Below are 21,008 nucleotides of genomic sequence, written 5' to 3'. Positions count from 1 at the left end.
AAAAAATAAACATGATTTTTTTTACCTGAATATATATATATATATATATATATATATATATATATATATATATATATATATATATATATATATATATATATATATATTGACAAATTCAACGGTTAGCCTATAAAACGGTTTAAATGAACCAGCTACTTAATTCGCCTGTTTCAAAGTTGAAAAAGGGAAAATGGGCCGATTTGGCTTTGTTCAAAAAGTTGAATACGCAATAGAAATCAGTTTTTTTATCCTGAAACACTGAAAAAGGAAAAACAAATGTGCCATCTATACCCCAAAGTGTGCCATCTGCCACCAACCAGAGAGATCTGCTTTCGCTGTGCCAGGAGTTTAGCTTAATGTAGGGAGGGAAGGAGAGGCACCACAGGCAACAAGGTCCAATTATTCAGTCTTTATTGTTAATATTAAAATACTACAAAAACACTTGTACTCAACACGCAGCTAAATAGATGACGCAGAGCGCCGCCTTCGGGTCTGCAGACAGCTCACCCCCGGTCTCTCGCCTCTCGCAGCCCGCTGGCGCGGCGTTGCTGCTCCGCTTGCTTCCTCGCTCGCTCCCAGCTGAACAGCCGCTGCTGCTCCGGCTCCCACCTGACTCTGTCTCAGTCTCTCTCCCGGTCTGTCAGTCACAAGTGGCGCACGTTTTTAAATGCCTTTCACGTCCCAGTGCCATTTGTCATTCAATGTGTAACCAGTTTGTTTTCTATCAGTCGAGAGTTAAAAACGGAAAAGGTGAAAAGGACCCATTCTGTTTAGCGCCTACCATTATTCAAAAGTTAAAAACACAAAAAAGTATCGGTTTGCTTTTTGTTATTAAAAAAAAAACGAACAAGGAGCTTGGCTCTCACTTCAGCCCGCTGACGATCTTTGGTATCGCTGGTTATGCTTGCCTCTTTCTTCGCGCTTTCTTCAGGGGTGTGAATTCCAAACGCGCGTAGGTGAGCTCGGGTCTCTCCTGCAAAAGAAACATCGCCTATATATTTTCTTCTACACACATATAGTAGATCCAGATATTGATGTGATGCATCTGTCTGAAATGTACATGTAGCAATTAATTAGAACTAAATCTTTTAAAAAAGCCTTTTCTATAATTAATAATAATACTAATACTACTCTCACTCCCACTAATAATAATAATAATAATAATAATAATAATAATAATAATAATAATAATAATAATAATAATAATAATAAATGCCCTTGTTTGCTGGTGCTCAGTTTACCTCACAGTCCTCGGGTCTGCTGGTCTGAGTGCTCTGTGGCCGGGCTAGAAAAACAAGTGCAGCACACATTAGACACAGCAAAGAGCATATATATATATATATATATATATATATATATATATATATATATATATATATATATATATATATATATATATATATATATATATTGCATAGCAACATAACAATAGCAAATATTGAGTAAGCATTGCTACTGTAATTCCAATGTAATTAAGATAAGTGCAATTACTGTTTAGCTAAAGTGTTGCCTCATATATTAGGTTAAAAGAGAGCTCATGGTGGTATTCATACGAGTAACAAAACAATGCATCGATTATACTGTGTGTGTGTGTGTATATATATATATACAGTACATTACAATTAACATGAAGAAGTATATAATACCTTCCTTGCTCCAGGAACGAGCCCAGGCAAGACTGCCAATGAGGACACAGACCAGCACAATACCACAGCCCCCCAGGACACTGTAGTGAACCAGGCATCGCTCTATAGAGACACACACAATATACCCACAGACATGAGAACTGCAGGCTCTATAGAGACACACACAATATACCTGCAGATATGAGAACTGCAGACTCTATAGAGACACACACAATATACCTGCAGATATGAGAACTGCAGGCTCTATAGAGACACACACAATATACCTGCAGATATGAGAACTGCAGGCTCTATAGAGACACACACAATATACCTGCAGATATGAGAACTATAGAGACACACACAATATACCTGCAGATATGAGAACTGCAGGCTCTATAGAGACACGCACAATATACCTGCAGATATGAGAACTGCAGGCTCTATAGAGACACACACAATATACCTGCAGATATGAGAACTGCAGGCTCTATAGAGACACACACAATATACCTGCAGATACGAGAACTGCAGGCTCTATAGAGACACACACAATATACCTGCAGATATGAGAACTGCAGGCTCTATAGAGACACACACAATATACCTGCAGATATGAGAAATGCAGGCTCTATAGAGACACACACAATATACCTGCAGATATGAGAACTGCAGGCTCTATAGAGACACACACAATATACCTGCAGATATGAGAACTGCAGGCTCTATAGAGACACACACAATATACCTGCAGACATGAGAACTGCAGGCTCTATAGAGACACGCACAATATACCTGCAGATACGAGAACTGCAGGCTCTATAGAGACACACACAATATACCTGCAGATATGAGAACTGCAGGCTCTATAGAGACACACACAATATACCTGCAGATATGAGAAATGCAGGCTCTATAGAGACACACACAATATACCTGCAGATATGAGAACTGCAGGCTCTATAGAGACACACACAATATACCTGCAGACATGAGAACTGCAGGCTCTATAGAGACACGCACAATATACCTGCAGATATGAGAACTGCAGGCTCTATAGAGACATGCACAATATACCTGCAGATATGAGAACTGCAGGCTCTATAGAGACACACACACAATATACCTGCAGATATGAGAACTGCAGGCTCTATAGAGACACACACAATATACCTGCAGATATGAGAACTATAGAGACACACACAATATACCTGCAGATATGAGAACTGCAGGCTCTATAGAGACACGCACAATATACCTGCAGATATGAGAACTGCAGGCTCTATAGAGACACACACAATATACCTGCAGATATGAGAACTGCAGGCTCTATAGAGACACACACAATATACCTGCAGATATGAGAAATGCAGGCTCTATAGAGACACACACAATATACCTGTAGATATGAGAACTGCAGGCTCTATAGAGACACACACAATATACCTGCAGATATGAGAACTGCAGGCTCTATAGAGACACACACAATATACCTGCAGACATGAGAACTGCAGGCTCTATAGAGACACACACAATATACCTGCAGATATGAGAACTGCAGGCTCTATAGAGACATGCACAATATACCTGCAGATATGAGAACTGCAGGCTCTATAGAGACACACACACAATATACCTGCAGATATGAGAACTGCAGGCTCTATAGAGACACACACACAATATACCTGCAGATATGAGAACTGCAGGCCAGCAGTCAAAAAATTTAAAAAAAAAAGATTTTAAACGCATGACAATGTTTATTTTAATTGTCGTAAAATATAATCAAAAACTCATTTGTTACCAAAATAAGCATTAAACATTGACATACTAAAATGCATTTACAATCTGTTGTATTAGATTTATGTCTGTATCTTGAATATATTTTCTAAAAGTACATAGCCCCGAGATGATCAGTCGTTCTATAATATTACTAATCAGACCTAAAAAAAAAATAATACAAATAAATGATGGCTGTGGTGTTATTAATAACTTCAAAGACTAAAGATCCTTATATTATCCTAAATGCACCAGTATTCAATATTGCACATTACTGGTGCTATTGACAAAGTATTGCTCCACGTCAGCGTGCATTTATCAGTCCCTACTGGAAAACCTACCATATTCCGGTTCCAGTGCACCTCTGTATGAGATATTCCTGCTGAGGATGACGGTGCTCGAGTTCAGTTGCGCTCCACAGGCGCACACCGCCCCGCTCCGCCACGTCTCCGCCGGGATTGTCAGCCTGCTCGTGGCGCTGTAGCTCTCTCCGTTTCCAGCCTTCTTCCCTTCCTTCCAGGAGCTTGGAGCGGCTGTCTCTGTGAGGTTACCAGAGATGAACCACTGAACCAGGAGTGCGGGCGAGGAGAGGCCCCGGACCAGACACACTAATGTCAGCGTCCCCTTGGAATCGAGCGCGCTGGCGGACACAGCGGGGGCCAGGATAGTTACTGTAGTATTTTGCGCAGAATTGTCTGAAAATGTAAAAATAAGCACATCACGTAAATAAATACATACATATGTTTAAATGACATAGGCCTGAATCTTATCTGGCATGTTTTCCTAGCTGGTTAATTGTGAAAGTGTGCAGTTTTTTTTTAAACAGATGCATTTTGCAAACTTTGTTTAAAAAATAGTGGCTTAAAAGTTGTGAGGAAGACAACAGAAACCGACAGTAAAACAAAGAACCCGAGCAGAAACTAGTGAGGCAACCCTGTGCTAAAAAGTCCCGGATGTACGTGTGCTGAAACTTTACAACGTCCTAATGCGGTCAGCACCTTGGACAGCGCCATGTGCAGCTTCAGCTGTTCTCTGCCTGGCAACAGAAACTCCTCGAACGTTCGCGGCTCTTTATACTTTCCACTTACAAAAACTAATAATTGTGCATTGTGGCCCACGTTTCTGAAGTCTTTTCTGTACAAAGACTTCTAATTATTTTCATCCAAAACTGGAAGGAAAATATTCAGCTATTGCATAGATGAAGAGCAACATTCAAAGTGAAGTGAAATTATGATTAATTGTTATTTTATTTCATAACAACCCATTTAGCAGAGCCACCTCCATTTTTATAACTGGGAGGGAAAAAACAGTTGCTATAGACTCAATGATAATTTAACTTCTCTCGCTAGTTGTATAATGTTTAGGGGCAGGGCACATTTTCCTTAAACTTCGAAAGGATCCAATATGCTCGTGGATAACTTACTATTATGTATTATAGTATTTTCTTACGCGTTTTACATCATTGGTATTTTTAGGAAAACGTGGAACACGCCTCCAGTAAGAACAATTATTTATTTTAAAGGAGTGACTGGAACCAGTAGAACACTCGTGGCAGCCTTTAATGTTTCTTACTACCAGTACAAATTCTACCAACCCATGAAACACTGCAGCAGCTTAACATCAGGGATGAAGAAAGAGTAGCGTGTATATTTTATTGGTCTGAGTTTAGAGAAAGTGGAATAGGGAGTTACTGGCAGCAACGAAACCAGCTGTTAGTGCCAGTAAGAATCATACAGGCAGCAACATTTGTCTTAATTTAAATAAGCGTTCATTTAAAATAGGTTGGGATATATATATATATATATATATATATATATATATATATATATATATATATATATATATATATATATATATGTATATACAGTACTGTGCAAAAGTTTTAGGCAGGTGTGAAAAAATGCTGTAAAGTAAGAATGCTTTCAAAAATAGACATGTTAATAGATTATATTTATCAATTAACTAAATGCAAAGTGAGTGAACAGAAAAAAAATCTAAATCAAATCCATATTTGGTGTGACCACCCTTTGCCTTCAAAACAGCATCAATTCTTCTAGGTACACTTGCACAAAGTCAAGGATTTTGTAGGCATATAGTCAGGTGTATGATTAAACAATTATACCATATAGGTGCTAATGATCATCAATTCAATATGTAGGTTGAAACACAATCATTAACTGAAACAGAAACAGCTGTGTAGGAGGAATAAAACTGGGTGAGGAACAGCCAAACTCAGCTAACAAGGTGAGGTTGCTGAAGACAGTTTACTGTCAAAAGTCATACACCATGGCAAGACTGAGCACAGCAACAAGACACAAGGTAGTTATACTGCATCAGCAAGGTCTCTCCCAGGCAGAAATTTCAAGGCAGACAGGGGTTTCCAGATGTGCTGTCCAAGCTCTTTTGAAGAAGCACAAAGAAACTGGCAACGTTGAGGACCGTAGACGCAGTGGTCGGCCAAGGAAACTTACTGCAGCAGATGAAAGACACATCATGCTTACTTCCCTTCGCAATCGGAAGATGTCCAGCAGTGCCATCAGCTCAGAATTGGCAGAAAACAGTGGGACCCTGGTACACCCATCTACTGTCCGGAGAAGTCTGGTCAGAAGTGGCCTTCATGGAAGACTTGCGGCCAAAAAGCCATACCTCCAACGTGGAAACAAGGCCAAGCGACTCAACTATGCACGAAAACACAGGAACTGGGGTGCAGAAAAATGGCAGCAGGTGCTCTGGACTAGTGAGTCAAAATTTGAAATATTTGGCTGTAGCAGAAGGCAGTTTGTTCGCCGAAGGGCTGGACAGCGGTACACGAATGAGTGTCTGCAGGCAACAGTGAAGCATGGTGGAGGGTCCTTGCAAGTTTGGGGCTGCATTTCTGCAAATGGAGTTGGGGATTTGGTCAGAATTAATGGTCTCCTCAATGCTGAGAAGTACAGGCAGATACTTATCCATCATGCAATACCATCAGGGAGGTATCTGATTGGCCCCAAATTTATTCTGCAGCATGACAACGACCCCAAACATACAGCGAAAGTCATTAAGAACTATCTTCAGCGTAAAGAAGAACAAGGAGTCCTGGAAGTGATGGTATGGCCACCTCAGAACCCTGATCTCAACATCATCGAGTCTGTCTGGGATTACATGAAGAGAGAGAAGCAACTGAGGCTGCCTAAATCCACAGAAGAACTGTGGTTAGTTCTCCAAGATGTTTGGGCCAACCTACCTGCCGAGTTCCTTCAAAAACTGTGTGCAAGTGTACCTAGAAGAATTGATGCTGTTTTGAAGGCAAAGGGTGGTCACACCAAATATTGATTTGATGTAGATTTTTCTTCTGTTCACTCACTTTGCATTTTGTTAATTGATAAATATAAACTATTAACATGTCTATTTTTGAAAGCATTCTTACTTTACAGCATTTTTTCACACCTGCCTAAAACTTTTGCACAGTACTGTATATATATATATATATATATATATATATATATATATATATATATATATATATATATATATATATATATATATATATATAGGATCTAAATTAGGAATGCATTTTGCCAGTACATACATGGGGAAATGGGAAGAACAATTATTTAGAAAATCGGAAAGAGAACCTTTAGAATACATTCGGTTGTAGATGATATTTTTGGGGTTTGGATACATGGAGAAGAGTCTCTTTTCCAGTTTCATAAAATGGCAAATGAAATACACAGTAATATTAAGGTGGACCTTCAATGGACAAGGAAAGAAATAGAATTTTTAGATACCATAGTAAAACTTGAAGAAGGTTCAATTGAGACTGACCTCTTCTGTAAACCTACTGACATGCACCAGTATTCACACATGTCCTCTGCACATCCGATACACACTAAAAGGGCAATCCCAAAGGGTCTAGGAATAAGAATACGAAGAATATGCTCTAAAGAAAGTGACTATGTAAAACAAAGAAATGTATTAAAAACAATTCTTAAAAAAAGAGGATACAAAGAAAGAATTATAGAGATGGAGTTAAGAAAAGTGGATAAACTAAAAAGAGATGATCTACTAGATTATAAAAATAGAGATAAAAAGGTCAAAAGAGTCCCATTAGTAATGACTTACTCTAAACTTTTGCCCAATATTTCTAAGATAGTTTGGAAACACTTGCGGATTCTACATAATTCAGAAAAATTTAAAAAAGTATTTCTTAAGGCCCCAGTTGTAGCATTCAAAGGAGAAGCTAATTCAGGTGATATTTTAGTTCACAGTAAACATAAAAGAATAATTGACAAAATAGGTTCTACGAACATGTGCACCAGTAGATGTAAAGTGTGTAAATACATAGACAAAAGTAAAAATATAATTAAACATAAGAACACCACATATCCACTAAAAACTAATACCTACTGTAAAAATAGCAATGTTGTTTATGGAATAGCCTGTGGAAAATGTGATGAAATCAAATATGTTGGAGAGACTGGAACTACTTTATATAAAAGAATTCAGAACCACCTTTCATTAATTAGAAATAAAAAAATGAATGAACCAATAGTACAGCACTTCACCAGTCAGGGACATGACATAAATGATGTAAAGTTTGTAGTATTAGAACAGCTCAAATTAGACAATGCGACATATAGAAGAATAAAAGAAAGTCAATGGATAAATAGACTGAACACAATTATGCTAGCAGGACTCAACAGAAAAGAATGAACTAATTAACTTCAATAAATATATAACATTTAAATAAATAAACAAAATTCATTGAAAAGTTGTGCATGCTGATGCGCTGGGGAGGCCAAATCTAGATTGATCCTCAGAGCCAGCATTGCATGATATAATAAAAATATAAGTTTATATAAAGTAGTATTAATTAGAATTAATACAGATTCAAAGATAGAAGTAAAAATGATGTTACAATATATAGAACACCATTACATCATGTAAAAATAAATCATGGATTTGAATGTAAATAATAACAAGTAGTTGTCATGCTGTCAAAAACCTATAAATACCTCCAATGTTTTGATTCAAACACAGGCTCGCTTGAGAAAGATATGTACAACATATCGAAACGTTGGGCAGCTGGCTCTTTGAGCTAATATATATATATATATATATATATATATATATATATATATATATATATATATATAATTATTATTATTATTATTAAGGTTACACAAGTCTACAGATCTGAAGGGACTCAATGTATCTGTAGACCTACTATATAGTATTTAAATATGAATCATGCACTTAAAAATTAATATATGTGATTTTATTTATTTATTTATTTATTTTTAGTCATTACCTTAAAAAGATCCAGGTTTTTCTCACGGCGGGTCCCGGTCTCAAATTTTTTACCCGTGCCAACCTCTAATAAATATATATATATTTACAGTAAATGTCTAACCTTACAGAACAAATAGTAAACTTTCCATAATGTACATTATTACATTATTTTTTAAAAAAATATAGCTCATGGTCAGACTGCAGCGTTTTCTGTACGTCATTACGGATTATAATAATTATAATACTATTTATAAACAAGCAGATCTGAGCACCAAGCACCTATCTGCCTAATAACACACGAGGATAATGAACTTCACCCCGTTATTGCACGATAGGAATCTATAAATGTAATTCATTTTAATTCTTTATGTCCAGAATACTTCTGACTGACATCTGTACCTGCTAAGTTGCTGCTGAGTTTTGTGCTTTATGTTTTATGATTGATGGTGTGTTCTTTATTTCTTGTTGTGTGATGTTGTTGGCTGGGGTGGTGTGAGCCTCTTGCCAGCTCGTCATTGTAAATGATAAATAAAAGTTTTGATTGATGGATTGATTCCTCTTACCTGTGATGATCAGTAAGGACCCATGGGACATCGCCATGGTGTAAGAACTGTATTCAGCACAGTAATACACCCCGGAGTCGACGGGCTGCACGTCCCGGATAGTCAGCCCGCAGTCCCCATTGCTCGCTCGTCCCGTAGTGACCCTGCACCCAGGACCTGCCTTGCAGCTCGTGTTCAGAGCGATCACCTCGCTGTCCTTCTTCAGGAACCAGCGCAGCATATCCACGTCTACAGAGCACTCTCTGGAGGAACAGAAAGTCTCCACGGTGTCACCAACCGCAGCAAACTGGTGAGCCGGTGTCTGGTGCAACGCGCCTTCTCCTAGATAAACTGGGATATATACAAAACACTGAAAAACACTCACACATATTGCATAGCAACATAACAATAGCAAATATTGAGTAAGTCTAGCTACTGTAATTCCAATGTAATTAAGATAAGTGCAATTACTGTTTATCTACAGTAAAGTGTTGCATCATGTATTAGGTTAAATTATTAATTAATTAAGAATATAAGATTTCAATCGTTTTAGATTTCTAAAAGGTCATTACAATTAAAAACATGTCGTGGCTGTATTGCATTGTAATTACTATGTATCTTGGAATGAATTGCAACATTAGTATGTAATATGTGTCATTTGTGCTATAGGTGAAGTGCTGTGTATTGTGTGCCCTTTGAAGCAAAGCGGTTCCAGTAAACGGAATAAAACAAACACATCAATCTTATCGTCTTAGTGCAACTATATACAGTATATATATATATATATATATATATATATATATATATATATATATATATATATATATATATATATATATATATATATATAATGTGTGTGTGTGTGTGTGCGTACATGAAGTTTAAGCATAAAAGATAACATATTAATTAGACACGCGTTTCGTTCAATGCCTTCCTCGCTTTCTTACATGTTTTATACCTCAGGGTTATGGATGATTGAAGTTATGGATGAAGTATATATCATGAAAATGTGCCTCTACACTGTAAAAGCTAAAACTCAACGTTTTTAAATACATTTTATTCTTGCATATTCTACTGTAAAGACGCCGCACATTGTGTCGGTATCATCTGTGTTTTATGCGCGTCTACAGTATTATAATACATCTACAGCATTTAAATACACATTCAATTCGATATTCATGCCGCCGCAATCTTATAGCAGCTTTTTAAAATATAAAAACTATGATAACCGTATGCAATTATTTAATACTAACACTGTATACAATGCCAACAGAAACACCAGCTGAGTGACTGAGCCATCGTTAAAATAGAATCCACGTGTACATGTGTTTAAAATCTGTTGTATTAGATTATGTTTAATTCTTAAGCATTTGGTTTTACAGTAAACTGTGAAAAAGGTAACATTAACTGTACAATAAAGGCATGCAAATATTAATACAAAATGTATATGTATGTGTACATAATAATTAACCAACAGTATCAGCAGTAATAATAATAATAATAATAATAATAATAATAATAATAATGACAGCGTCTATAGGAAGATGTTTCTGTATTTCCCCAGCGTGCCAAAACAAAAGGTGTTTTTTAGCCCGTGAAATCGGAATCAGATTTGTATTTTCTTGTATTCCCTATTCATTATTCTGCATTTGGTTTTATACATGCTAGTTATTTAGGAAAATATAGATTGAAAGCCCATTCAGAATTATAAACAGAAAGAATATTCTACACACGGTATATACATTATTCATATAAATAATATTTAGATTTTAAAAACAGGTTCGTTTTATCAGTGCGATTGGTTAGTTTTAAAATGCTTTCAATGTACGTAATATACAAATAGCCAACTATCACCAACATGGATATATTCTATACTTTTATAATAGTAATAATATAATAAATACCTTTCAAACACAACATGACCGTGATACAAAAGCGCAGCATGGTGACTGAGAAAATGTGAGAGAAGCGATGACACTTACTAAAAAAAGTGAAATGTCAAATCAATTATAGCTGGATTTTTTGAAAAGCAGTTTCTCGCGTACACTGACCGCTGTTATTTCCTGTCTCATATTAATACCTGAGTGGATTCCTCGCATTAAGAGTTTCCATTGTGTCAGCGCAGAGACTGCGAGGGAAAATGCAAACGTAGTGCGGTTTTGGCAGCGTCTAAACTGTATGTCTCGATGTTATCAGTGAAATACAAGCCACACACCCAACCCCCAAAGACCCCTGTTGTTTATGTCAACACATATTTACACCACCCACTCCCGAAAAGAAGTATCAAAACAAGATTATTATCGATGGCCTGTGTGCGTTATAATGCGTAAAAAACTGCCTGGCTTGGGTTCTGTTGCAGCTTTGCAGCAAGGTGCTAATTTGATCTGGCTTCACAGACACGTGTTACAATACAGTACGCTTGGTGTATGCTTGATAAGTCGCCGCAACACTAACAATTACAGTTAAGAAAATTGTATGATTAAGTTACTAAAAGCTAAACTTCAGCCAGCTTAATTGCTTCAACAAAATGTGGGAACGTTTACTCAAATACCGAGATAAAAGGTCATATATCCTAGAACCCAACCCTAACCGTTATGCCTAAACCTGGACGTGTGCAATAGACTGGTCCATTTACTTTGTTTAAGTTCTCTAAGAAATCGTTCTAAGAGCAGAAGGTTCTATATTTTGGGTTCTAATTCGAACCATTTGATTTAACAGAACCCTCATTAGACACTCTCTATTAGGTTTGAATAATGGAACCCCGGCTGAATCTACGCCGTGTGTATGGAGTCTCTTATTGTATAAGAAATGTCAATCTGGTGAGATATGGGCGAGAAAACTGTTTGGAAAGTCAAGTCTTTCGTGGTTGATAATCTTTGAAACAAGCGATACTGCCTTCTGTTTGAATAATTATTATTTATTCAAGGCGACTTACAGAGAATAATGCAACGCACGTTTAAAATGAATTGTACTCTGTATTGGAGTTTGTGTTGTAAGCCTGTATTTGTAGTGTAAGTCTTTGCTAAAGGTTTGAAGTTGAATACAAAAGGCGAGTGACTGCATTGACCATATCCTGAGCAGAAAGAGACAAGTTCTTGCAAACAACATTCACACGATGCAGACGTGCGGTTTGAAAACCTATTGTGTACCCTTTATATTTCCGTGGTGATGGAGATGCTATCAGGTGTTTTTCCATCTACCTCACCAAGAGTAAAAGGCACTCGTTTCTTAATCTAGCAAAACGAGGTCAGTGTACACTAACTGGGTTAATATACAACCAAAGTGTTCATAATAAAATGCGCGAAAGGATGGATTTTATAAGCCCCAAAATGAAAAAATAAATAAATAAATAAATAAATAAACAAACATATGTCTATATATTTATTTATGTATTTTTATATTTATTTCTGTATTCGTTTATTGTTAATTTATTTTTCATTTTGGCAAAAAAATATCTGCCAAAGCCAACTATAATTTTAATACATAACTTTCATTCATTAAAATGACCTCTCTAAGTGTATTTTTTTTCTCTGTCCTGAGGTACTTGCTTTATCATTATGTTGTATTGAATGTATCTTCTCTTGTTTCTCTATCTCCTGAAACACTCGTCTGTTTTGTTTTCTCCGCCTTTACTACCTTTCAATCCCACCTGTCCATTGATTGAAATCCTGAAATGACTAAAATCTGTCATTTGCATCATTAACATATAGATTTCCCCATTTAAAAACTGAAAAGTTATTCTGCCACCTTTATGTAAATTGCACCCATCTGTCAGAAAACAGCAGAAAAGAGTTTCATTTTAGGACGGAAACATCGTTCGGGTTAAGAGTTGGGTTCAAACAGAGGGAGTCAGGAGTTTCGGACTGTCGGAAGCCACTTTTGATATTCAGGGCCTGTGTCTCTAATCCTGTGTATTTACACAGTATCTACTTAGTAAATACATCTGTGCTTACACATAATTACAGCGTTATTAAGCATAGTTACAATATACTTAAAGTGTAACTCTTTTTGCACAATATATTTAAGTACACAATTGTATCAGAAAAGGGTTAGGGTTAGGGTTAGGGTTAGGGTTAGGGTTGGGGTTGGGGTTGGGGTAAGGGTTAGGATTAGGGTTATATCATGCAAACAAATATACATGTTAAGTACATTGTAGGCTAATAACATTGTAATTATGTGTAAGTACGCATGTATTTACTAGTAACTACTATAATACACAGTAATTAGAGACACTTAATGTAAAGTGTTACTGACAAAATAATGGCAAAGTTATCCAGCCACAGTAGCTCTCTGCAGGTTCCTTTGTTCTCTTTTCCTTCTGGATCGCCGTATGCCTGCTGGCTCACCTTGGATTTTTTAACCCCATTGTGAAACTTTGCAGCATTATTACTGTCCAACTTTGTCTCAAAGTTTACTGAACCAATAAAAACAAACTAAAATAAAATATTAAATTATCAATCTTTATTTCAATGACAACCTTCATCCATGTTGCATCTAAATTCCCATTAACACACAAAGGTTTGGAGCGAACCCCTTGTCATTAGATACATGTCCATTTTGTTCCCCCGCCATTGTGAGCCCTCAGCCTATACAAAATAGCAGATCCAACCAGACATTCTGAAGTTACAAGCTTAGAAACAAACAAACAAGAACACATAAAGCTGGTACTCATAATTAAAAATCATCTGTTTTGATTTTTAAATGTGATTTGGAGTTTGGGAAACATCAAAAAGAAAAGGGCTTGTAACCAGAAGGTCCCCGGTTCAAATCCCACCTCAGCCACTGACTCATTGTGTGACCCTGAGCAAGTCACTTAACCTCCTTGTGCTCCGTCTTTCGGGTGAGACGTAGTTGTAAGTGACTCTGCAGCTGATGCATAGTTCACACACCCTAGTCTCTGTAAGTCGCCTTGGATAAAGGCGTCTGCTAAATAAACAAATAATAATAACAATAATAAAGAGGTCGTTGGCAGGCTGAAAGTCACAATAAACATGTAGGCCGAGAGCCTCCAGTCTGAGTCACTTCAAACAGGCTGGCGGTTGATATCATCTTGTTCTGATGAGATTCAGTGACGCATATTCAGTCTGTAAAAAAAAAAAAGATTTCTGAGATCCTAAAGACTTTAAATATGACTGCCTGTGTATAGGATGATATCTTGTATGCATATCTTTTCCAAAGAGGTGTTTGTTGGTGTTGAAAAAAACAAAGCTTGTTTGTTGTTCTCTAAACATAAACTAAATAGATTGGTAAACTCAGAGTTATTGTTTGCTCAATATTTACCGCGTCCTCTCTTGTTTTCCTCTGTCGTGTGCCGCTGTGGTGCGCAGTGAGTTCCACTTTCCTGTTTCTTTGCGCTGTCAATTCCAAAAACAGATTGTGTTAGAAACTTATAACTGTAGATGAGAAAGGACGTTAAACTGCTTCCACCAAATTGTGAATTAGGAAAAGAAAAGTCTATTCAAAATGGTTCGTTATCATTTGTTATCCAGCTAACAGCCAACTCTTCTAGGACTTATATAGCACACAGTCCAGCACACGACATCTCATGCTTCACCTTTTCATTCTGTCTACCCAAATCACAATCCACACGACTCCAGATGGGTTGAACCTCTGTCCCGCTGTTAATATTGTTTTCATGCAAAATTATGAGAAAAATTCAATTACCTGTTTTCAGTCTTTTCCTACAGAGACACGTACTGGTCACCACTATCAAGAACAAAACGCAAACTCCAGGCAATCCATAATATAGAACATGCAGACAGTCTGTAAAAGGAAATTAAATACAATGTTATATGCAATACTGTTTCATGACAGAGATCAAACCTACAGACCTATAATGACAGCATTTGAAGTCTCCTTCAGCAGGGGTGCAATCATTTAGAAAATTGGTGCTAAACTGCTTTGAAGGTTTAGCACTGGAGAACCTACTGGTGCTAAATTATCAATTACCACCCTAATCAAGCCCAGCTTCCCACACAACACGAACCTTCTATCCTGTGTATGTGGATGAGTGTGGGCGGGTCATGTGAGTAGTCCAGACCCAATGAGAAACTATCATCATCTATAGTTGCTAAGGAATAAAAAATAAATAAATAAACATGTCTAATGGCTCCAGAATTGAGTGTTGCTGGTGATATCGGTATCCTGGCGCTTGAATCCAGTGCCATCGCGCCAAACTTGCATTGCAGTCAGTATTACATTCAACCATGTATTCGGGCTAATGCGTTTGAAAATATGACCTCCTCTCTAGTCAGGAACACCAATATATTCAGTAGGGGTCTGAGAGGGGTGGCACGGTCAGTGAAATATGATATCCTCTCTAGTCAGGGACACCAAGATATTCAGTAGGGGTCTGAGAGGGATGACACAGGCAGTTAAATATGAGATCCTCTCTAGTCAGGGACACTAAGATATTCAGTAGGGGTCTGAGAGGGGTACACGGGCAGTTAAAGTCCCGGCACGGTAAGCACATGCCCCTGTTGTCATACTTTATTTGAGGGTATGTGTTTAATGCATACTTTGAAGGAAATTCAAATCTTTCTCATAATAATAAACTACTCATACTTACTTGTACCCCATTTTCCAAAAATGGAATTCCCATGTATGCCTTTCCCGGATGTATAAACCTCTCCGGTAACGTTATTGTGAACCTCACACATCACTCCCCCGCTCTCCCATTGCTCTGCACTGACTGTGATGTGGCTCGTCATGGTGTAAGAGTCATCAGGTTCTGTCAGCCCCTCTTCGAACCGTGACGTGGGTTCAGCGGAGACCCCAGGGATTGTCCAGAGGACTGGGCCCCAGAGTGGGGAGGCGTCTCTCACTAAACACACAACCGGAGCCGGCTCAGTCCAGACCGACTCGCCTTCAGCCGGGCCCAGAGAGAATAGCTGGACACTCGGGGTTATCTGCGGGTCTTTGCAATACATTGACAAAAGTTTACTATTAGCACACTCTACAATAATATCTTCTGGTTGTATTATTGGTAGGCAACAGTGGACTTTGTATTTAAAATATAGAATTACGAAACAATGGAGACCAGATAGCTTGAAACGCATTATAATGGGTGTTGTGTTACTCGAGTATTCAAAGGATCTTCAATCATACCACCCTGAACAGAACAAGGGTTCCTACGGTTCTATGGAAAGACTTTATGCTTCACAATTTCACACAAGGTCAGCGTTTGGGTCTATGAGTTAGCACCACTTCATGTGGCCTTTAACCTTCAGTCAGAGGGTGAGGGGGGCAGGGGGGTCGCTATTCCATTCCACCCCACCCCCCACCCCCCAATCGGGTGTGTTTTCCTAAATATAATCAAGCTAAAACTCGGGCTTTCATTCAGATCATTTTTTTCTTACAGACAAATAAAACAGATGATAATAGTGTTTGATGAGTCAGAATGTATAAAACAGTCCTCACTGCGCTGAATACAGATTCAAGTGCCTGTTTCCTCTGGACACTATTTCATTACAAGTAGTATTTCATGTGGTTTAAATATGAACTAGCGTCCGCTCTCCATGGAGCATGCGGAGCAGACACTAGTTCACATGACACCGGTTCCTAATTTACACAAGGAGGGTATCCTCGCTACCATAGCAATGCAGATATGTTATTACTGGTTAAGGCAACAGGTCAAATAACTACCATAGCCCTAACTCATCGTTCACAATACACTCCAAACACTCTTACCCGTTACAACCAGCCTGGAGCTCCTGCCGGGGGTGAATGTGCCAGAAGCTCTGACGATGCAGAAATACAAGCCCGAATCGCTTCTTTGAACATTTCCAATCGTCAGGGAAAAGTTTCCGTTGTCGTTATGTATTTCACCGGTATAGCGCCCATTTGTAAGCGCATGTCTGATAAACTGCGCTACGAGCTCCAGGACTCTGCCCGGCTGCTCTCTGTAACAGCTGATCACAGAGGACGCTAGCAGCACGGTATCAATACTGCACTGCATCCTGACGCTTTCTCCGGGTCTGGCGGTGTAGCGCTGCGGGGTGACAACCGGACTGCATTCTCCACCTGGAAAACCAAACGATTATTATAACAGTTGACTGAATCGTTTTTTTTTTTTTTTGTAACTCTCAAAGTTTAATACGCAGACAGAAACCAGTTCTGTGTCAATAGTTCTACATTGACTTAAATGGTTGTTTTTATTTAATTTGTTTTCTTATCGTTAAAATTATAATAAATAATCTACGTTGTAATAAAATTGCAGGGAATAATTAAATTAGCCCAACCGCAAAATACTACATTTACAAACAAAACGTAAACTGGCAAAGTTACCAAAAAATAAATAAAATATTATTTATTTCTTAGCAGACGCCCTTATCCAGGGCGACTTACAATTGTTACAAGATATCAGTTTATTTTTACATACAATTACCCATTTATACAGTTGGGTTTTTACTGGAGCAATCTAGGGAAAGTACCTTGCTCAAGGGTACAGCGGTAATGTCCCCCTGGGATTGAACCCACAACCCTCCGGTTAACAGTCCAGAGCCCTAACCACTACTCCACACTGCTGCCCATAAAATAAAACCAGTTCTGTCTCTGTTGGTATGGGGCAAGGACACAGTTGTGAGATCGGTGTCAACCGACCTACATCAATTTAAGACCGATATTTTAACATTGCAATTGTTACCGGTTGACCTGCAGAAAACATTAATCTTTTTAAACTTTGCAAAATTAGTCATTTATAATAAACCAATCAATAAATCAACAAATCAATAAATCTCAAAACTTTACACTCTTATTAAAATGAAATTGCATTGCAAAACATCCATTAAAATATATAAATAATGTAATAACAAAAGACAATAGCAACCGCCTAAATAAAAACGTGTAGCGTGTAACCAGATCATTACTGTGTTATTACAATGTAATACTGTGCGATTAAGTGACACTTTGTGTGAAGTGTAACCCAGTAAATAAACAAGGCAATAACACAACATTCACACTGACTCCACTCCTCTTATACACTCAACATGGCACAGAAATATACATGCCCATCCCCATCCGAACTCATGCATTGCACACCAGTTTGCACCACATGCCCCCCTAACTGAATAAAACAATGAAATACCGGTACTGTTCAAGCACGAGGTATAGCTTCTGGTATTCTAAATCATCTGGTTTATAATCAGGGCTTCTGATTTTCGATGCGTTACCCCGACTTTTCTACTCTGTTTTAATAATTCAATCGATACCTGTTTAGCCTTTCCTGTATCTCAATCACACACTGACACACGTTTTAATAGTACAATTGATTTCATTTACCGTTTTTTTTCCTGTGAAACAACTAAATTGGCTTTTAAATTGGCCAAGCCTTTTTTATTAACAAGCAGAACGTACAAACGAGATGGCGACATGAAAGTTATAATGAAAAATAAAGTATTTTATGCTGGACACACTTTATTACAATCGTTCTGCATCGTGACTGTGTTTACATTAATGAAGAGGAGTCGCTTTTGCTTTGAAATGAAAAAGTAAGATTTACGATTTAAAAGCCCAACATTGTTTTATAAGCCCGTACATTAAATCAATTTTACTATTAACACGTCTCAGTTGTGATTGAGATACACAAAAGGCTTAACAGATATTAATTGCATTTTAAAGGAGAGTAGAAAAGTCGGCGGAAAACACTGAAAATCTAAGTAACCCACAACGGCTTCATATTATATTACCGGTTTAGAATATAAGAACATAAGAACATAAGAAAGTTTACAAACGAGAGGAGGCCATTCAACCCATCTTGCTCGTTTGGTTGTTAGTAGCTTATTGATCCCAGAATCTCATCAAGCAGCTTCTTGAAGGATCCCAGGGTGTCAGCTTCAACAACATTAATATATTTAAAAACAACGATCTTCTATTCAGAATGAATCACGCTTCTCAAATATGTGTTTGTTAACTTATTAACAGGTCATATAAACTGTTACAATCAGCAAACAAGCCCGTTCCCCCTCCTTAAACCTACAGGCGACGCGCCGCAGGCTGCATTGTGAATCCGGGGCAACACAAGCTCATTGATGTCTATGTTATTCTATGTAAAGCTAACGTGTGCTCGCTGTTGCGCACTAATTATGCTCCCGCTTGCATAGCTACTGGTATCCGTGAAGAAGATTTGACAGGAAAATGTCGATCATGCTGCTTGATATGATTCACTACAAAAAACAAAAAGCACGATTTCAGACTCCTTGAGAAAAGCACCTGCCGTTGGATAAACGGACTCATGAGAAATACAGTCACTTTCTATAAGGCAATATTCTTTTTTACAGGCAAACACAGTCATAAGACCTGTAATAAAAACTCAGTGATTGTGACCCCTTTTCATTAAAGTGAACATATTACCCCTGTTTTGGCCTCTTTACACTGGCTCCCTGTGCAGTATAGAATCGATTGTAAGATTTTGCTGTTAACTTACAAGGCACTGAATGGATTAGCACCTAGTTATTTGCAGGAGTTACTGACCCCGTATCTTCCAAACCGCACTCTGAGAGCACAGGATGCGGGGCTGCTGGTTATTCCTAGGGTCAGCAAAAGCAACACGGGAGGAGGCAGGGCTTTTTCTTGTAGAGCTCCTAAATTCTGGAATGCTCTGCCTTCGTTTGTCAGGGAAGCTGGGACCGTTACAGTTTCCAAGTCAAGACTAAAAACGCACTTTTACAAAATGACTTTCTTATCTTAGTGGGTTTTAATTTAACTTTAAAATGGTTGCTTTTGTATTGTGTATACTGTTATTTAAAAATGTTATTTAAATGGTCTGATTGTGGCAGTTGTATGTGAGACACGCTATACAAATGTATTGTGGTGTGTTCTTTTTTCCTGCTATGTACTGTACAGTGCTTTGCGATACTTTTGTATAAAAAGCGCTACATAAATGCAATAAATAATAACAATAAAACGATAATAATAATATTTCCCATACATTGAACAACAGAAAGTTAACGTCTTATAGAATTGCGAGTAATCTGTCATATTCTGTAATATCGTACAAACACACTGAAGACATTAAATAAGACACGTTTGTCGTTGAGTTTATTTATAATTATCAACGCATCTGCACTCGGGGTCGTTAAAACACAAATAAGACATATTTTCCTTACATCTCATTGGCACGCGAAGCCTGTATATAAACTAGTTTTGTGAACGGAGGAAAATGAACCGAAAATGAACGCGGAGAAATATGTGTAGACATTGTATTAAACCCGCCGCTGTCATTTTTCATTACAAACTCATTAATATAACAATTTCTACATTATAAAATCAACGCTGATAATTATTCAAATAAAATAGAAACACTTACGGTGCATAGCGAAGGCCAACAGCATGGCTGGTAAGAGCTCCATAGCGTGACTGAAGGCTACATTAAAACGAGCAAGGACCAAACCAGGCTCAGGCTACTGTTTGCACTGAGCAGACCTCCTGTGGTTTCAGAGCTGCAGTGTGATGCGGGCAGCTCGGTTTATTTAGGCGGGTCAATGCTCAGGGTTAAGTGGGCGTTGTTCTGTACACTCCAGAAGTAACCGATCGTGTGCGTTCTATTTAGAACGTGGTTCCCTTCGGTCGTTCTTTGGAACCCCGGTTCGCTTGGGTTCTAAAAGCGTTCTAAATGGAACTATTAATTCCATTGTCTGCGTAATTAGAGGAGTTATGTATGTTATGATCCCAAGCAGAAACAAGACTCCATTGACTTGGCTATAGTGGATAATTAAAATGGTAATCCATCATACATATCATCCATAACTATAATATTTGTAGGAAAGCAAATTGCCTAACCGCATACCCAACTCTG

At 37.8% G+C, this 21,008-nt stretch overlaps 1 protein-coding gene and 1 gene segment (V, D, J or C); both read right to left on the bottom strand.

The window, feature by feature from the left end:
• Positions 1 to 394: 394 nt before the first annotated feature.
• LOC117969524 (Ig heavy chain C region-like) lies at positions 395 to 11,298 on the bottom strand. The segment is given in 6 exon segments: positions 395 to 973; positions 1,242 to 1,285; positions 1,647 to 1,748; positions 3,743 to 4,096; positions 9,236 to 9,565; positions 11,119 to 11,298. Coding segments are annotated over 6 exon segments (945 nt in total).
• A 2,357-nt stretch (positions 11,299 to 13,655) lies between these two features.
• On the bottom strand, positions 13,656 to 20,646 carry LOC117962356 (immunoglobulin alpha-2 heavy chain-like). The gene is made up of 6 exons (XM_059007592.1): positions 20,520 to 20,646; positions 16,904 to 17,236; positions 15,783 to 16,130; positions 14,879 to 14,977; positions 14,495 to 14,568; positions 13,656 to 14,298 (listed from the first exon to the last, which is right to left on the bottom strand). Exons 1-6 carry the CDS (start codon positions 20,560 to 20,562, stop codon positions 14,260 to 14,262), a joined length of 936 nt encoding a protein of 311 aa, XP_058863575.1. The 5' UTR covers positions 20,563 to 20,646; the 3' UTR covers positions 13,656 to 14,259.
• Positions 20,647 to 21,008: the final 362 nt, after the last annotated feature.

The sequence above is a fragment of the Acipenser ruthenus genome, chromosome 35 (genome assembly GCF_902713425.1).
Source record: "Acipenser ruthenus chromosome 35, fAciRut3.2 maternal haplotype, whole genome shotgun sequence".
Taxonomy (NCBI): Eukaryota; Metazoa; Chordata; class Actinopteri; order Acipenseriformes; family Acipenseridae; genus Acipenser; species Acipenser ruthenus.
This window is presented reverse-complemented; position numbering and strand designations above follow the sequence as displayed.

Coding starts and splice junctions, on each gene's coding strand:
- LOC117962356 (XM_059007592.1), bottom strand. CDS start 20,562: ATGGAGCTCTTACCAGCCATGCTGTTGGCCTTCGCTATGCACC. Junction 14,978..15,782: donor TTTTGGAAAATGGGGTACAA/GTAAGTATGAGT, acceptor TTCCTTTTACAG/ACTGTCTGCATGTTCTATAT. Junction 14,299..14,494: donor GGAAAACAAGAGAGGACGCG/GTAAATATTGAG, acceptor TTTTTTTTACAG/ACTGAATATGCGTCACTGAA.